This window comes from Balaenoptera ricei, chromosome 12 (assembly GCF_028023285.1).
Source record: "Balaenoptera ricei isolate mBalRic1 chromosome 12, mBalRic1.hap2, whole genome shotgun sequence".
In the NCBI taxonomy this organism is placed as follows: Eukaryota; Metazoa; Chordata; class Mammalia; order Artiodactyla; family Balaenopteridae; genus Balaenoptera; species Balaenoptera ricei.
Window position 1 is genome coordinate 22,930,524 of NC_082650.1, and position 20,723 is coordinate 22,951,246.

The 20,723-nt window shown below is 35.2% G+C and overlaps 1 protein-coding gene across 1 annotated transcript; it reads left to right on the forward strand.

The window, feature by feature from the left end:
* The first annotated feature begins 4,517 nt into the window (after positions 1-4,517).
* On the forward strand, positions 4,518-19,871 carry NMBR (neuromedin B receptor). Its single transcript, XM_059941907.1, is given in 4 exon segments — positions 4,518-4,939; positions 16,622-16,970; positions 19,459-19,734; positions 19,737-19,871. Coding segments are annotated over 4 exon segments (1,182 nt in total).
* Positions 19,872-20,723: the final 852 nt, after the last annotated feature.

Consider the following 20,723-nt stretch of genomic DNA (forward strand, 5'->3'; position numbering starts at 1 on the left):
AGAAAAAGAGGATCGAGTCTCAGATGTCAGACTTTGGATGTTTTCACTTAGATTTAGTAGATAATTTTGAATAATATTTCTTCAGTTGCTGTATGTACTTTGGACAATTTCTAGAGACATTAAATGATTATATATGTTTACTTATAATTTTCACCAATTATAGTTGTTTCACTTGGGAGAATGTCTGTGGACTCTTTGCACTGCCATTCTAGACATTGTCCTCCCAACCTGGGCTACTCCTGCTTCTATTTGTAGTAATATATCTAACAGCTCTTTTTGATTCAGAGTACAAGCTCCTTCCTACCATTTTGTTCATTCACATTTTCTTAACATTTCTTCCCTTTGGAAGAAATTTAGTTAAAGCTTCTTTACCAGACTAAGAAGCTTACTCTCATTTGCCTTCTCCCTAGAATAAGATATCATGGGGCACCATACTCTTGCAAGAAGGTTTTATCCTCTGAATGACTCTTTGCATTAAAGGTGAATTCTGTTTGTGTTGATTTACCTATGCCTAGTCTCATTTCTCCTAATGATCTCTTTGACCTGGTTGTCCAGTTTTGTTTTATCTACCATATATGTTGTATCCATTGTATTGTAACTGCCTGAGTGAAATTAGGAAACGCATTTGCACAGAAAATTTTTCCATTTCCCAAGACAAACTCATGTGGGAGTGGTTACCCCTAAATATACCTTTACTTGTGTGTGCCTGTAGGTCTCCCATAGGCCACCTTGATTGCAAGTAATGTGATCTGCAGTATCTGAGCCCAGTTAGGTTCCCAATGGATTCATCTGCTTTAATAATCTCAGGTCTGGTACATATTTTGTCAGATTTATACCTAAGTATTTTATTTTGGTGGGTGCTAGTGTCAATGGTATTGTGTTTTTAATTTCAAATTCCACTTGCTTATTGCTGGTATATAAGAAAGCAATCGACTTTTATAAATTAACCTTATATTCTGCAACCTTGCTGTAATTGCTTATTAGTTGCAGGAGCTCTTTTTGTTGTTGTTGTTGATTTTTTTGGATTTTCTACATAGACAATCATGTCATTCCCTAACAAGGAGTGTTTTATTTCTTCCTTCTTAATCAGTATACCTTTCATTTTCTTTTTTTTCCCTATTGCAGTCCTAGAACTTGCAGTACAATGTTGGATAAAAGTGGTGAAGGAGGACACCCTTTCCTTGCTCCTGACCTTAGTGGGAAAGCTTCTAGTTTTCAATCTTGGTAGAGTTTTCTTCATGCTTCTTCTGCCTGGGATTTGCTTTCTTCAAATTTGAAAAATTTGGGGCCATTTTTTCTTCAAGTATTTAAAAACCTTTTCCTTTCTTTCCTTCAGTGACCTAGTTACAGATATAGTGTGCTGATACTCTGTTCATTATTTTCAGTCTTTTTCCCTCTGTATTTCATTTCAGATAGCTCCTCTTACTATATTATCAAATTCTCTACCTTTTCTTCTCCAGTGTTTGATCTGCTGTTAATCCTGTAAAGTTTATTTTTCATCACAGACATTGTTTTTATCTCAATATAAATTCAATATATTTATTTTTATATGCTCCATGTCTCTCCTTACATGCTAATGCTTTCCTCTTCCTCCTCAAAATGAAATAAGGTTTTGCTAACATTTTTAATGTCTTTATCTACTTATTATATCATCTGTGCCATTATTGGCTTAGTTTAAATTTACTGATTTTGTCCTTATTTTTGGTTGTGGTTTCCAACTTATTTGCATGAATTTGAAACAGCAAGAAATGTTTATATATAGTTCTGAAAAGCATTTGTTCAGTTTAAGGCAATGAAATGTATAATGTATATTTTATAAACATTGAATGCCTTAGTACTGAAAATATATCCTTCAATTATATAGAAATCACATTTTCCCAGGCACTTTTATTCTCTGGGAACAGTGAGATACAATAGACTTTGAAGTCAAATATAATAAGCTTTAAAATGCAGTTTTAAGATTCAAATACCTACTTCATAGAATATTTAAATTAGACATGATGTTAAGGAATCTAATGTAGTGTATGACACATTGATTTCAAAAAAAATTTGTTCCTTCAATAGATATTTATCTCTGATGTATATTGATTCTATACAAATGTGACAACACGTGTACCTATATGTAACTTGGTGATGTGTCTAAATAACACATACATAGTGACAATAACTTTATAACATATTTTAATAAAATATCAGGAAGGCCATCATTATTAACACATTTATTATACTCTCCACTCCTACGAGCCCAAGCCTTTCAGTAAATGCATATGGATTCACTTGAAATGGAAAACATCAGTAATTCAGATGCCTTATTTCTACAATGCTAGGCAATTGGATATTTATTAATCCAGTTTTAGACTAGACATTTTTCTTATCTAAATCCTTAGCATCATCCAGACACAATCAGAAGAGAATACAGCTATGCATACAGCAATTTAGACTAAAATATGTTTTCATATAAAATAGGTTAAAATGTATAATTGCAGTTTGAAAGGCTGAGAAATTTCAGAATTTAGAAGATTGCTTTGTAGTTAATTTACTTTGCATAATGAGATTGGATGCTAAAAGTGAAAACTTAAATAACTTTGAAGATAAAATTCCTAGAGACATTTTCAACTTATATGTAATATTAATTGCCTTGATATCTATGATATATAAAGTTCATTAACACATATTCAAATGTATAAGCATTCTATTTAGCCAACCTCAATAACAGACTATTATAAGTAATGAAATCCAAGAAGAGTATAATTAACACTTGTAATTGTGTTAGAAAAACATAAAATTGATTACAATGCAAATGTTTACCTTGCCTAATTAAACTATGATAATTAAATGCTGTTCTTGGTCAGCAATATCTGAAAAAATTACTTAAATTTTACAAATGGCTTGGCACTTTTCATCAGCTTATGACTAGATCATTGTAGGCAGTCCTTGACCAATTTTCTTGTTATCATACAATTTTATCCTTTAACCAAGAATTAGCCAGATGTTTTTTCCTAATGTAAATAGTGTTATTTGGCTAACTTCAGAACTGTGCCACTCCTGAGAGGTTTATATTAGACTCAAATGGTGTTAATTTGGAGAGTTATTTTGTTCTTAGGGACATTCTATTTAAAACAATGTATCAGATATATATTGAGTATATACTTAGGGGTGGCATTGCTCGGTCATAGACATGCATATGTTCAGCCTTAATAGGTATTGTCAAGCAAGTTTCCAAAAGAAAAAAACTTGGAATTCACTTTGAAAAATTGTTAATTTCTGCTCAAGTTTAAAATAATCATTGTGACCTAGCAAATCCACGTCTGGAATTCCAATGTGCACCAGAAGACAGGCACATGGATATTTACAGAAACATTATTCAAATTAGCTAAAGCTATAAAGAATCCAAATGTCAATCAACATTAGAAGGGATACCCGAACAGTGGTATATTTATACTGGAATAGTATACAGCAATGAAAAATACTACACACAAAAATGTGGGTGGACCTCACAGATATAATGTTGAGTAAAAGAAGCTGGACACGAGATTAAACATTTTATAATTTCATTTATATGATGCTCAAAAGCAGGCAAACTAACTTTAGATTATAAAAGGCAGAATGAATAGTGGTGACATTAGGGGATAGTGGTTAGATTGTAGATTCTGAATGATGGTTAGACTGAACTTACATTTAAGAATTGTGTACCTTATGCATGCTATATTTCAATAAACTGTAAGTTAAAAAATAATATGCTAGCAGTAGGAAAGTTTCTATACTTGGGGTGAGAAAAGTGGATCAAGGAAGAAAAGTAGGGAGGGAATTCCATTCATTTACTTCCTCTTTTGTCACTCCTTTTCTTTCCTAACTTCAGTGCGAGAGCCTCAGGGACACACCAGCTCAGCCCCCAAATCTTCAGAGGTTCACAGACTTCTGTCTGGGGCGCCTCCTACTCGGAGGCGGGTAAGAATAGATCTATATAGGGAGGCAGTGTGCGAGAGAGGACTCAGAGCCCCTCCAATCCCACACAATACAGCAGGAACTGCAGAAACAAGAGCAAAGCTGTGGGACCAGCAAAGTGCCAGCCGCCCCAAGCTAGTTCCTAGCGTTTCAGCGGCGGTTCGCTGGACAGCGACAGGATGACGTCCTCCCCTCCCCGAGAAAGGTCTGGCAGGTATTTTAATTAATTCCAGAGGGATAAACCTTTGTTCACAGAAAGGCTGTTCTCCGCTATCTATAAGCGAGAACAAACCATTGAGGACTGGAACAAAGACTCAACTTCTTTTTTTTTTTTTTTAAATTCGGAGCCAGCAGGAGCCAATGTGCGTGCCCCTTCTAAAGGTGAAGGGCTGGAGCCTGCGGACAGCCTTCTCACCCGGCCCCGTCCTCTTCGGGACAAGGCGGTGTGTGACGCGATCCCCGCGGGAGGTGAACTTGGCAAGAGGGAAATCCATTGAGCCCAAGAGTGCGTTGCACTTTTCAGGGCACCTGGGTGCATGAAAACTCCAGCGGACTCTCCTGGGAAAGAGACCATGCCCCCCGAGTCTCTTTCCAACCTCTCCTGGACCGCGGGCGTGAATCAGAGCGGTTTCGTCGCAGAGGTCTCCGAAAGGGATTTCCTACCCGCCCCGGACGGGACCACTGCGGAGTTCGTGATCCGCTGCGTGATCCCGTCCCTCTACCTGCTCATCACCACAGTGGGCTTGCTGGGCAACATCATGCTGGTGAGGATCTTCATCACCAACAGCGCCATGAGGAGCGTCCCCAACATCTTCATCTCTAACCTGGCCGCTGGGGACGCGCTGCTGCTGCTCACCTGCGTCCCTGTGGATGCTTCCCGCTACTTCTTTGACGAGTGGATGTTCGGGAAGGTGGGCTGCAAACTCATCCCGGTGATCCAGCTCACCTCCGTGGGGGTGTCCGTGTTCACTCTCACTGCCCTCAGCGCCGACAGGTAAGGGCATAGGTAACGGTGGGTGGCCTAGAAAAGCAGTAGAGAGGGGCAGGGAGTGTACCTGGGGAGAGGAGGGAGAAAGGAAGGGCTGGGAGGAGGAAGGGAGAAGAGAGAGACTGTATCTGGGAATTAGAGTAAAAGGAGTTAAACTTGACTGATGTGACGCTTGAAAAATATATAAGAATATCATTATTTTAAAAATAGTTAAAATTGCATTAGTTTAAAAGTAGTTTTAAAATTGCATAGCCTAGCCTTCCCCTGCCCTCCACACACTCTAGGAATCTTTATTATCCATTTCACAGAAAAGCTATAGAATGAATGTGCAACAATCTTGTAGAAGCTTTTTGTATGTCCCTAAAAGCTTAGAGGTGCACTTTTCCTTATTTGGTAGTTTAATAACCTGATAGGTAAGACTGTCTGTCTTAATATTAGGGAAATGTTTGATTTTGATTTTTTTTTCAAATAAGGAGAAACATCATTTACACTTACTAACTAAATTCTGCTATTTATTTGAAGCAAAAACAACTAGACTAGTACATGTTCTTCAGACATGACTTTATACATTCTTCTTGTTTTAATACCTCAAGTCAAGTGATATATATATATATTTTTTTTCCACAAACAGGTAGGTACTAAATTTTAGCATTAAAACATTGCTGTAAAAATACATCTTTGATATCAAGTCTGCTTTCCACATATTATAAGGGTGGGAAATATCTATTATTCTACCTTGTAGATCAACTAGTTCAAATGTGTTATTTTTCAGGTGAGGATATTGAAGCCCAGGGAATGTAAGTTCCCCTGGCAGAGCTGAGAGGAGAATCCAGTCCTGCTGACTCTTGATCCAGTGCCACTATCCCAGGCTGTCTATAATCATGATTTTGGGCATTTCAGCAGACGAGATGTCTGGATGGGGGTGGGGGGAAATGTATAATTAGGCATTATTGTATGGAGTCCTGGTCTAATTCCTTTAGCGGTGCAGTGTTGGCTTAAGCGATTTAAACAATTTAACTTGGATGATTAAGATGGTATTCATGGCCCTCCTCTTTAATTTACATATTAAATTATTAATGAAAAATGAGTCCATCTAAATTTCCTGGTATTTGCAATAATACCCTTACTTCACTTTGGCATTGAGGAGTTAATCTTCCTTGAAGGAAAGGCAATGGAATGGAGTCGAGAGCAAATTGTCTTTTTAAACTGAATACTATTGACTTTTTAGTTCCTGTAATATTCTTTCTAAAACCACAGTCCTACAAAAACGGGTGACTTTGGGTAAGTTATGCACCTCATTTTGTTTCTATGACACAATTTCTATTATCTTTTAAAAAGTTTTTTTGTATTCCATAATTAAAATGTGACTTTTTAGTTTAGTTGCCCTTCTTTATGGGGCCCATTTTAATTAGAAAGTTAAAAAAATTCTATTTAATGATTAGAATAAAACTTATTGAAGAGCTATCACTATAATAGTTAAAATTATTCTCATTATGCTTTGATTTTTAAAGGTGATATTTGTAGCGAGACCCAGGGCTTGAGTTTACTTCATACTACTTTTCTCAATCTATTTTCATGGAGATTGGTAAATTGGCTCTTACCAAGGTCAGATAAACTGCTATTTATATATTTACTGACTTTTTCAGTTTATGTGTATCACGTACTTCATAAACACAGCACGGATACTTTAATAACAATGATAAAGAAAGGTGGGTTGTGTCTTCCACTTGGTCCAGAGCCTACTCTTGCCTCTCAGTGTGCATTTTGGAAATTTAAATCAAGGAACTGGAATTACTAGTGATGAAATTACACATTACATTCCAATATTCACTTAAAATTGTTTGGAAATGTTTTGTTATATGTTGTCTACACTTCTATTTTTCTTCTAGAACATAGTAATCAAGTGTTGATTAGTGCTTAATCTCACACTTCATCTCACTAAACGTTTTGATTTCTTGTGGATTTGGAAACAAGTATAAGACTAATTGCACTTAGTACTGTGCTAAGTTCTTTTGTGTGAGTTTTTTATCCTCACAACACTATGAAACAAGCACTATAATTATTACCATTTTAAAGTGAAGAAAACTAAGGCTTGAAATTAAGCAACATTTTCATGATCTCACAGTGATGGAGACATCATCTGAACCCAATTCAAAACCTGGACTCTGTACCATTAAGCCGCATTATTACTTTCCCAGGTATAAGAAATTCCTGATGGCTTTTCTTATTTAATGGCAGACTGAAAAGTTAAGTTTAAAACAAAGCACCCCAGAGTAAAAACAGAAAAATGATTGCAAAAGCTGATTCATTAGATTCAATAGGATGAAAGAATCTTGTAAAATGCAGCTGCAAATAAAAGAAACACCTTGAATTTAAAATAAAGTAGTTGTAGCAATGGAAAAGTAAAAGCAAAGACCCACAAAAACTTCCTATTAGAGTTTTTAAACAACAAATTCAATTGTTTGTTAAACCAAATATCCTATCTTCATGTGATGGCTTAAATATCTTTGCCTAAGAAAATAAAGGTAGAGAGTTTAGAGACAGAATTACAATAATGTAGAGAAAGAAACAGGAAGATAATTAGATTTTGGAAAGCATATCACAATGTGAAGTGGAGACTTAAATGTTACATATGATTGATGACAGCACTACTGGACAGTAGAGACTTGAAACAAACACAATATTTGTGAATCTATCTTGAGGTTTGAATCACCTTGTTTGATATGGCCAAAGGGTGGTACAGGTGACACTTTTTGGTAATTGTGATTATTAATTCTTGACATTCCATACTTTTTTGAGGAGCTTCAGCTGATACATCCTTAGGAAAGATCATTTGTGTCCCCTGTAGATGTGCCTCAGAGGCTTATCATAACGAGAATGGGAGGAGGAGAGACAGTGAATGATCTGAAATGGTGATAGTGGTGCTCTAAGTTAATTTTTACTTTTATCTTGGTGAATTTTTTATTACTATTTTGAAAATATACTTCTTTTTCTTGCTAACATTAAATAGCTGCCTAAAAGTATTTGCATATTCTCTGTTGTATCATGTTTCTAACAGTTTTTCGCACACACACATACACACACACACTTACACACACACATTCCCACCCCCTACTGTTGGGACATGTGTGCTGTGATACCGTGTAGGAGGGTCCTTATAAGCCCTACTTTTCTTATTGTTGCCATTTTCATATCTCCTTCATTATCTATTATAATAGCTGTATTTCCAAACTTAGAATATTATTTCTTTGATTCTTGAAGACCTTTTGGTGTCTAAAAACCCGTAATTAAAATGCAAGGAACTTTTAAGAATTTCTCCTTTTTCCTTTACAGGAAAAAATTTTCACAGATTCCTAGAGCTAAATTATAAACTTTTAATTTTATATATTTACAAAGGTAAAACTAGGTATCAACTTCTTATTTTGCTTTTTATAAAACTGTTAACTAAAATGAATTTCTAAGTTAAATTATAAAAATCTGTAAGACAATGAAAATGAAATTAATATTAATTTAATGTACCAGGTTATGTTGTTTTTCTGATACTAAACAGCCAATGTTGGATTAAATGCAAAAATAATAGTGCACCAAATCTAATGTGCTCATGTATTTATAATTTCAAGCTTTTGTTTGCTAGTTAGGATAATCTTATTTAATTCCACAACTGAGCTAGTTCCCTTAACTGTGAACCTTGAATTGTTAACATTATTTGGATATTATACCTATGCAAACAGTTTTCTTTGGTATAATTATTTATTAAAGTATTGAAACATATCAAATGTGGGCCCTAGGTCTAACATTCCCTAGCACTTATGAAGTTTTTTCATCAGTCTCTGTCCAGTGGTGAGAGGGAGTGCCGTTATCTGTTTGCTGGTTTCTCACCAAAACTCCTGACTGAAGCTCAGATCTGATTAACCACCTGGCCGTGATTGGAGATGCTTTCTGCTTTGGTCCATAGCCCTGGACAGTACCCTGAGAAGGCCTTGCCTCTCAGTGGATTCTGAGATTGGTGCTCAGAGTGTGCTTCTAAGCTCTTTTGGGGAGAGTTCTGATTGACCATACATACCCAAGAAGATCACTTGCACTCACCCTACAGATAACCCATGTTAACAGAATGGTGACTTATTTATTTTCAACTTGTTCCAAAAGAATTTAAGGCAGTTTAAAAATAAAGATACAAACAACATACAATAGGAATAAAAAAAAGGGAGGAAAACCAGATACAGGGAAAATAAAAGGTGAAAAATATAAGGTGACCCACACTTTGACAAAATTTGACCCATCCATTTGTCTGAGAGCTTCCTAGCTGCCAATTCGAAAAGGAAAATTTGTTTTGCATAACAAGTGCTCAGTTGTTATTTTTACATAACCATAGAGACAGGATGAATTATCTGCACAATGTACTAGTTTTTAATTTGAAAAATAAACTGAATAAATCTTCAATAAATCAGATTTCTTTTCCTCATTAGTCTCAAGTACTTCTAGATTATTTCCCTTTCCTTTCTCCGTAGAAGGAATCTCACATATTGAGTGGGAGAGATGCTGTATAATTCTCACAATATTCCCACTATTGCCATAATTTATATATTACTTTACAGTTTCTGAAGATTATTTATCCAGCTCAATCTGAAACCTTTGGGACACACTATAAATAAGGAAGGAACACACCAGGTTGGGGGTTATGGCATCTCGGTGCTAGTCCTGCATCTGTTATGTCCAAATGTTCTAGTTGGAAAAAAATGATAAAACAGCACAAAACTCATGCCCATAAGGCAACATTTTCCCCATTTGCAAAATAAGAATAATGTCTTTAACTGCAGAGGTGAGGGACCTAAGATAGGATCCTATTGTCTCCTTGAATACTGAGCAGAGAGAGACCCAAAGAAGAGAAGGGACACTAGTAACTGGTGGGGCCGCTCAGTGCATTGCATCACTGCTCTGCCCGTCGCACTGTTCCACGTGACCACATCTCAGACAAGTCTCTCATTTAACCATTTATGCTGGTTCTATTTGCCTACTTCTCTGTGGAAACAAGGCCCTTCTAAGATATACCTTTCAGTCTTTTGCCTGTAGCGATGCATTTAAATAGTGACATTTGTTCTGGCTGAGCCATGAGGTCAGAGAGTGAAGTTCAACACTTTCCTTATTGTTAGTTGTCACAAGCAGTACAGTTCCCATTTGCGTATTTCAAAACCCAAAATAACAGTTTACTCTGGTCCTTCCAATTACTGATTGCTCAGGAGGGTTTGACCAATTTCCAAGGCCTTTAATAATTTTAATTGCATTTTTTATTTGCTCACTCTTAACAAGTTCTTAGTTAAAAGTTTTTAGTTAGTCCTTATTTCTTTATTAATTTCATTTTTGGAAAAATTGATGCTGATATGAAGTGTAGAAGATTTTCTTCTGGAAAGAGTTTATCCAATATTTAGCACAAGATAAATAGTAATATGCTATACTTGTATATTTTCAGTGCATTATTATTTTTACTTTTGAATCAATGTATAGGTTTAAACAATATTTTATGTAACCCTTAGATTATTTTCAGCTCTTTGGAGAACCCCACCTACATCCCAAATGTACTGACAATCTGGCATTTGGAAAATTCATTTATTTTCTACACAAAAGGACACAAGTCTTCATTAAATTTCCCTTTTTTATTGCTTGCTGTTATTTTCTGTTCTTTTGTCCTTATTTATTTCCATTTGACCAAGGTTATTTTCAGTTTCAATCCATGCTCTAAAGTGATGACCCGGCTTAATATTGCTGGCTTCAAACTTAATGAGCTGTTTCTTAACTCATTGTTTTAATTATTGATACAAAATATTAAATGTCATTAGAGCCATAGCCTACTCCTCATGAAAACTACTGATTTATTAAGGTTCTGGGCAGTAGCTTCTATTTTCAGTTATTCATAGGTCTTCATGGGGAGCAAAAATAAACACCAAACTTTTACTTCATCCTAACACTTCCCTTGATTCATCTATTTGTCATTAAGTTTTTATTTTTTCTTATGGAGATTTTCATTAAGAATATTTTTTCAACTTCCAATGTAGACCTTCTTCTCTACTTTATTATTTGTGGAGATTTGGGGGAACTCTTTTGAAAATTAAAACTTTAATGATTGTGATTTAATTCAAATTAATTTTTGGAAAAGGACCACATTTTCAGAGAGAACCAAACATAAAACATCTCATTAGGAATCAGTTTTGGATTATGAAAGGACAACCTAGAGTTGATTATAGACATTTATATAGATTCTGTGAAAATTCAGTTTTTAGAGATAACTTAAAAAAATATGAAATGTTATTTGCTAACACTGTTGAGGCTTAGTTTGTCCACCGTAAAAACGTCTTTCCTGTTAAAAATACTATTGACTTTAAAAGGACAAGGAGGTCAAATGTCTAAAAATAGATAGATTAGATAAAGCATTTGATTCTTCAGCTGCTTTGATTCTTCATATTCTCTGCAATGTGCTATCGTTGAAAACAATATAGAATCTGTAGCCACAAGATGTAGGTGTGAATCCTGAGTCATCTGCTTACTGGCTCTGTGATCATTTGAACATCATTTAATCCCTTAGTTTTGATGAGTTTTTCTGCAAAATGGGTACACTAATCAGTTGTACTGCACAGAATTATTTTATCAAATGAAACAATTCATATGAAAGCATTTTAAAACTGTGGGTTGCTGTGTAACTACTTCTACTGTATTACCTATGTGTCAGATGACAAATGGCTCATTAATTCAAATCAATATTTACTCACACATGCAGTTAATTATCAGGAAACAGGCATTGAAGTGGAAAGCAAAATGACCTTATTGTAAAATTATAAAGATGATCTCTCTGCCTTCTATAGTCTTCCTTCAATTCTTTTAATCGTAGACTGGCTAGTTCCAACATGTTGCCTTCATCAACATGACTTGTCATTGTCATTCTTCTTATTAAACATTCGTGTCATTTAAGTCATACATTTTAATGGGTTAAAAACAAAGTGATTTTTTTTGAAGAAAGAACAAATAAAATTTCTGACCCTTCTGTAATTGGATCCAGTATTTTTCAGCTTTTCCAAAGTGACATCCCACATTTTACATTAATTTTAAATGGTTATTTACAGTATTAGACATTTTATTGTAAGAAAAAACATATTTTTAAATTAAAATTTTAGTAATTTCATTCAGAATAAGTTTTGCTGTGGATTAATACTCTTAAAACATTTGAACATTATTTAATCCCTTAGTCTCATTGAGTTTTTCTGTAAAATGGATACACTAATCAGTTTTACTGCACAGGATTATTTTATCAAATGAAACAAGTTATGTGAAAACATTTTTAAACTGTGGGTATCAATACTCTTAAAACATGATGTGACATGTACAGCAGAAACTAACACTACATTGTAAAGCAACTATACTCCAATAAAAATTAAAAAACAGAAACATGATGTGACATACTGTAAAGGGTAGGCAACTGAATCTTCAAACACCAAACTTCTGCTGGATTCCGGTTACTCTCCACCCATTGCACTAGAAAACCTCACGTTGTGGAAAGATGCTCACTGCGGAAGTCAGTCTCAAAAGGTGGTTTCTAAACCTGGCTTATGTTCAGAATCCCTTGAAAACCTTACAAAATGCAGAATCTCACATTTTACATCCTAGAGACTCTGCACCAGTAAATCTAGGGAGAAACCTAATACTCTCTGTCTTTTGTCAGTTCTCTGGGTGATTCTGAAGATTGATCCAGCTTGGATACCACTAGACTAGACTGCGTCTTCATCTTCCACTTCCATTCTCACCTCGACCTATTATGCAACTACCTCCATTCTCTTACCAAAACTGCTCATAATACGTGATCTCCTTGTTGCTTAGACCACATTTCCTTATTAGTTCAACAAACATTCATTCAGAACCTACTGTGGGTCAGGGATTGTGTTATGTTCTTTAGATACAACAGCGAACAAGACACAGGATCTGGTTTCAAGGAGTTTTCTCTTTACTTTTAGAGTATTGGACACAGAGGTCTACACTTCTTTTTTGAAATTTTCTCTCTCTCTTGCTTCCACAATACCCTTCTCTGCTTCTGTTGGTCAGATTGTTCACATTTAGACTCCTTGTTGGTCTCTGATAGATAAAATTCTGAAAAAGAAATAAAAAAGGATGGGTAGTGTAACTAGAAAGGTTTGCAGAGATGTGTCAATGGGGATTTTGAGATATTGCAATGAATTTGTATGAGCTAAAAATGATCTAATTTTCATTATATATTTTGTGATATGGTTCAATTTAATTATCTCTTCACATTAAATTTAGACTGTACACAGATATGATAAGCAAGATTTAAAACAGCAATTAATGAAGAAGCATATCTATTTATTGATATTTAATATGTGAATCATGATTATGCTCTCTTTATAAGTCTTTTTGTTGGCTATTGTCTAGTTTTCAGTTAGGGATATCTTTCCAATACTATCTGAAAGAAAAGTTCCAGCTTTTTAAACCTACCTATTAACACTACTAAATTCAATGAGATAGTTTTTACACTGAGGGACTGTTTCATCCTTAATTTTTTCACGAATATTTGAAGGAAGCATGACTAAACATGTTCATGTTAATTTGAATTGTACTGTTTTACATTTTGCTTCTTATCCTTTTAAAGATGCAAATAAAACATTGATTGGTGTATAACCTATTCTCTGACAATTTGAAGCTATGTTTTAGTACTAACAATGACACTTCAGTAATCTGTTGTTTTAAACTACGATTTCTGGCCTTATAGAATTTGTAGTCCACCCCTATCAGCCACATGTATGTTATTTAGGGGAAGATCCATGAGGTCCATTTTCCCTTTCTTGCAGGGGGTGGCTAAGAATCATTCCTGTTGAAAGGCCTTCTCTATTCATGTCCTGTGCTCCCACTAGGCTTCTTACTTCTAAACCAAGAATTCTGGATCTGTTGCTAGCTCTACTTTGGCAATCTTATCAGAATGAGAGAGTTATAACTTCCATTCCTATCTGAAGTTTCCCCAACATCCTTTGTAGTTGTAGTGCTTCTGCAATAGCATATGCTTCAACGTGGGGTGAGAGTGAGGGTAGGGAGTGACGTTTTTCTCCTCCTTTTTAAATCCATGAAGGAAAGTTCAGAATATTCTTTGTTGATTCTGACTAACAAGGAAGGCTAGTCAACCAATTTGTGGTGATCAACAGTCCCCCAGATCTCTCTGTTCTTTCCCTTCCTCTTCCACATACAAAAGAATTTATAGTTAGATTTTGGTAATTTGGTCTTAAATATGAATTGGAAGGCAGCAAATATATAACTTTTGAGGCAAGATTCTAGCATAAAGAGATCAAAGAAATAAAAAAATCTTGGAACTATTCTAGAAAGAGAAGGAAATTAAACACCTTTTTGTCTTAGTTCCATAGGTACATAACAAGAATATACATCCCTAATGTAAGAATAAGGTCTATGCAAAGAAATGACTTGAAAACTAGAAAGAACTTCTAGGAATTATAAATATGATAGCAGAAATAAAAATTCAGAATGAAGAATGGAAGTTAAAGCTAATAAAATACCTCAGAAAGTAAAACCAAGAAAAGGTGACGATGAGATTGATAAAGTGAAAAACTAAGAAAGAAATAGTACTGAGATTCAAGCACCAGGGCTCCAATTATTCATGAAGATGGTAAAAAGAAAATTTAGAGAAAAAATAAATTCAGGTACTTGGAAAATCATGCAAATGAAAAAAATGACCAAGTAGCAACTCTGGGAAAGTCAGAGATGTGTATAAGAAAGAAAACATCATCATAATATACTACTTAACTCTGCAGTTAGCAATATTTGTTTAGCCATAGTAATATTGTATTGGCTATTTTGTAAATATTTAATATATCTTACTAAATCAGGAAGTCAGGAATGAAGGGAATGAAGGTAGTATAAGAGAAAATAATCTTCAATTACCATAATTGGATGTCAAGAGCTAATGTCTATAATATTTAATTCAAGAGACAATGGCAGAAGTACATTTCTTAGACATAAGGAAGTAATGATTTGAAATTTGTTTTAACTCAGGAGTGAGACCTGAGATGGAACGAGAGACTTCTACTTTTCTTTTTAGGACTCTCAGTGCTCTCTGATTTAAAAACAAACCAACCTTTTTGAATTTATTCATCTGATAAAAAGTTTAGAAAAGCAGAAAAAATAGCTCATTCTAGTTACTGATTGTAATTCATTCAGCTTCTTAAATACATGCAATTAAGCAGAATAGGAGAAAGGAACTCATGCCTGTTGAGTTCTGCCATGTGCAAAGTCTGGGTAAAATGCAGTATGCTTGCAACTTTATTTAATTTGGGGTGGAAGCCGCTTGCTCTTGCTTTGCTTTAATTTCTATATGTTTCTTGGGAAGACCCTGTAGATGAAAATGTGAACTACCTTTCTCCTGTTGAGGGTCTGGGAATGACACTTGGTGCAAGTCAAGAAGGAGAAAGAGAGGCTCCCCTCGGAAAAGTATTGAAGCTGGGGGCTGCTCCTCTCCCGTGGGCAATGAGACGCATCTTTACAGAACCTCAGAAGGAGACTTTATCTGCTTGTTATGTAGCTTGAAATATTCTGAATTTTTAGAATATCAGACTAATTCAAATGTAAATAAGGAGAAGGTACAGGGTCATGGCATGGCTAATATCTGCTAGGTGCCAGGCATTGTAATAGGTGTTCTATACAGTTTTTCTAATCACAAAACTTTGAGGGTGGTGTTTTTATCCCCACCTTACAGATGAAGAAAAAGATCTTAAGTGATTTTCCAAAGGATATCAGAGATGAGATAACAGTGCAGACTTCTCTGACTAAAATCACTTTCTGCTGTATCTTGTTAACCTCCTAGGTATACTGTAAACTGAAACACATTTAAAGACAGATATAAGTAATTTGAGGTTTACATAGAATTTTGCTCGGTTTGTATATTTATTACCTTGCTTAATAGTCATGTGTAATTGAATGAGGTGTAGAGGCTTGGATTGTTTAAGCCATTGTGTCCTGGAGTGTGGTTCATTTACCACTATGATGGTGTTAGGTGGGAGGAGAGAAGACTGCATGAGGTCTTGACATTAAAGAAATTTGAACTGTAAAGACAGAATGTTATTCCATTTTCAGTTCTTTTTGTCCTTATGACTGAATTAGGGAGAAAATCCCAGTCTGGATTAGTCTCTAAGATTTCTTAATGTCCTTAGGAAAAAAAAAGTAGGAGACCCAACCTCAGAAGCTCTAGAAGAGTATCCAGGTAAATTTTAATAATACTATTTTGTGAACATTTTATATTTTATGGTTATTGCATATTATAGCAATTTCAGTAGTAACAGATTTTTGGAAATAAAAGTATTTAAATAAAAATATTCAATATACAATGATACTTGTAGTACGTGTAGATTTAGAAAATACTTGTGAAGGAGGTAAGCAAATTACTGCAATTTGGGAAATGACAATTTAAAATATTTGCTTTTCTCTTCATGTCTTCTGTGCTAATGAGCAGTGGAATGACTTGTAGACAGAGAGACACCAAGGATCTTAGTTATTCCACACACTACGTAACGGCCTGGGGATAAAGGGGTGTTGGCACCTCTTTTTTAGTAAGATCTCTCTCTCTCTTTTCCTTTCTCTTTTTAATTTTTCTTTCTTAAGAGAGTAATTTGAAATGTATTATCTGCCCAGGTACAGAGCCATTGTAAACCCCATGGATATCCAGACATCAGGGGCGGTGCTGTGGACCTGTGTAAAGGCCGTGGGTATCTGGGTGGTCTCGGTGCTGTTGGCTGTTCCAGAAGCCGTGTTTTCCCAAGTGGCGCACATCGGTGGCTTGGATAACGGCAGCTTCACGGCGTGTATACCCTACCCCCAGACTGACGAATTACATCCAAAGATTCATTCAGTGCTCATCTTCTTGGTCTACTTCCTTATACCACTTGTTATTATTAGCATTTATTATTATCATATTGCGAGGACCTTAATTAAAAGTGCGCATAATCTTCCGGGAGAATACAATGAACATACCAAAAAACAGGTAAGATCAGTAGGTGTGTGTGTTGGGGGCAAGCTGGTCAGAAGCAGTAAGTGCTATTTTGAGTTCTATTTCATGGGCTTTCAATATCAGGAATGATTAGAACAGTCAGAAGGGCACTGGGACACGCACTAGCCTGAACTAGAAGGGATGTTGGGGGTTCTCTAAAATGTGGCCATGTGTTAGCTCTAAAAGCCCACTGAGGTCCAGCTTATCTGACATCTGGGCCTAGGCTCATTTGAAATTAATGTCTCTGGTGGCTTTTCTTTATGTGCAAATGTTTATGCAAAGAAACACATAACAAACCAGAAAAGAATTTCACATTGTAAGTATATATTTATTCAATTATTTTTTCTTCTCCCATTAGCTCACTGAAGATGACAGAAAGTCTGGGGGAAGGATGCATCAGGAAAGGACTGTAGGACACTGCTGGGGTCTGGGGATGAGGTTTGGCTAAGATGCCAAAATGAGAGCCTGGGAACAGAGGGCAGCAGAGCAATAGTGAGAGTGATCAGAGGTGGGCTGGTGCTGAAGTAGGACTTGGACTAATTCAACTTTATAGCTTTTCCGATAAATAAATATTATATACTAATTTTAAAACTACGACCTGCACCTTACGTACTTTTTCTTCTCTAAAGAATACATAGTACTAATGTAAGGTAAAACCAGTTGCGTTAATCTACAAAAAGATGGAAATACTGCAGTTATGGGACAGTTTCAAGTTGTACATTTGTGCACTCCTAGTGAGGAACTTCTTCCAAAGGGTTCTGTAGGTACGGGGAGGTCATGGGTGACTGCTCCCCAGTTTGAATGAAAATTAGTTGAATCACAGATGATTAAAATTTGATGGGCTGTAGATGGAGGCACAGGCTGGGGCTTTGGGCACTAAATCTGGTTAAGGTTTTTCTGTGCAGATGGTGACCTCTATCTATTGATGTCCATAAACATCAGTGATCCACATCTGCTTTAAAGGCTTAAAAAATAACCAGTCATTAAAGTAATTATTAGAAAAAGTAATATATTTATTACCTCAATACCTGGCATCATTGAAGCAAAAATGTCTGGGTCACAGGCTCACTGTACTTTTCCCTTTATATACAATCCTTTTATTCAGAGCTCTGTGATCCAATTTGTAACTCAGTTTGGGTATCTGAGTTTTTGCTTTGGTTTCTAAAGTTGAGTTCCTCTGACCGTCCCCACCTCCACTTTTTTGTTTTTCAGTGGCCTTAGTTCTGACTTTTGTGTGTGTGTGTATATATGAATTTCCCTATTGGGACTTATAAACTCTGGCTGGGTAACTGGGCTTGACATCTGCCAAGAAGTAATCTTAATGCTAACAGCCTACCTATACATTTGAATCTCCAAGTATAGACTGCTGTGAAATTCTTGCACCTATGCTCCACCTGCTAGGGAGGACTGTGCTTAGTAATGTAAATTTCACATCCACCTCATTTATAAGGCCAAGTTGCCTAATTTATGCCACTGGGATACATCTGGAGCACCACATTCTGCTTCTTGAACTAGATTCCTTTTCACTTGCACCTTTGTTTACTGTCACCATTCACTACTACTTACTCCCCAGTGTCAGATCTGTTTCAATCCTAAACCTTTCCAGACTTCTCTGGTATATTCTAGTTAACCACCAATAGTTTTAGCTCAGAAAATATGTTGTCTACTATAAATATCTTGGTAAATTATGTTTTCACTTTCATGTTGCCTTATTTAAATATTCAAACAAATTAAACAAATGTGAGCTAAACTTTGGACTCTAGATGTTAGAAAATGATTTTTAGATTTAAAAAGATTAATGTCCCATATTTGAATTTTGTCTGTTTATCACATTCCTGAAGACCTTCTTATAAAACAGTAAACATAGGAGGTGAATTTTATGAAAAGATAGAAAATGTTTTTATTTTTATTTTAAGGTTAGACAGCCTAACATAGTAATGTTTATAGAAATGACAGTTACGTCAGATTCTTTTGATTTATGAGAGTCAGGAGTTTAAATTAAATCTCAAGGTTTTTTTTTTTTTGTGGATAAGGGTTTTAAGAAAGTCATGCCCTTTTTCAATAAATCAGTATTTCTTATTTAAAATAGTCTGATTTAAAAATTTTCTAAGCTTGAATATATTCTGTGGTTTATTAATTCAATGGATTTAATACAAACAAATGATTTATATTTATAGTGATCACAATAAGACTTTAAGCAAAAGAAAAAGAGTTAAAAATAAGAAAATTTTCAAGATCACAGTTTTAACACGAAGACATACCCATTTATAAACTGTCAAATATTTTAAAGTGAAATTAGTATAGTGACCAAAATAGGCTTCATCAAATTGTTAAAATCATTACTTTGACTAGGAAAATCCTTTTTGTGATTTTGGATGCATTTGCATGCTAAGTTTTACATCTTTTGTACCATGATGTGTTTTAGAATGTGTCTGCCTCCGTTTTCATTTTAATCAGTGGGACTATTTCCTTATATTTGCAGATGGAAACACGGAAACGCCTGGCCAAAATTGTGCTGGTCTTTGTGTGTTGCTTTGTCTTCTGCTGGTTTCCGAATCACATCCTTTACATGTATAGGTCTTTCAACTATAATGAGATTGACCCATCTCTAGGCCACATGATTGTCACCTTAGTGGCCCGGGTTCTGAGCTTTTGCAGTTCTTGTGTCAATCCATTTGCTCTTTACCTGCTCAGTGAAAGCTTCAGGAGGCACTTCAATAGCCAGCTCTGTTGTGGAAGGAAGTCCTATCGAGAGACTACCAAGTCCTATCAAGCACCTACCTACTCAGCTCCTCCGCAGTGCGCGTGACATCCCTGAAAAAAAATTCTAAGAACATGGTGACCAAATCTGTATTACTTAGTGGGCACAATGTGAAGCAGGAAATGGCACTGTGATTTTGGCCATTCAACTCACTACCTGAAAAGAACTTACTCTCGTATCTCTATTGAGTAAAGCAAAACTAAACAACTTTTTTTTCTTACTATATCTCAGCTAATTCATTAAACAGTTTAATGATTGACTCAGAAAAGGCAAGTCAAACAGAGTTACCATTTTTCACTGAACAAGACTTTAAATGACATTAAAAATATATGTATTACTCACATTAAAAGTGATTCAAAAAGCAATATATCTGTATTGATCTATGTGTATAAGTCAATATTGCTTCAATATTGAAGTTGTTCCTAGAGCCAACCTAGCACATTTATCTTAAATTTGTTTTATTCGGGAGCATGAAATACATTTCTTTATTGACTCAGTGATTCAATGAGTATAATATTCAAACTCCAAATATCTGAAATGCAAGTCATATTTTCCTGGTGAATTTTATTCATAACTAGTGCCTGTATATATCTCCTTTGTTTGAATAAACTAATAGAAAATTCAAAAGGTGGAGCAAATCTTTTTATGATTAATCATAATTTATAGAAATAGTTTATATCTGTAACTTCTCAGTATGTGATTAAAATGTATGATGACATTTGTATTATGCATAGTGAAATAGATATCATCTGAATATGATCTGAATGTAAAATAGGTATCATATGTCCTAAACTGTAAAACTATGACTCAGAAATTGGCATGGCCATCTTTGTATACATTGCTAAATCCCTGGATATTTGGGTCATTCTGTGTAGCTGTGATGAGATATACGTAATTCTGCTGAGTTCAACCATTTAATGAGTTCAACCACCCATTTTTGCAATAGCACCTGACAAGTGTATATAAAATCTACTTGGGAAGTTTAC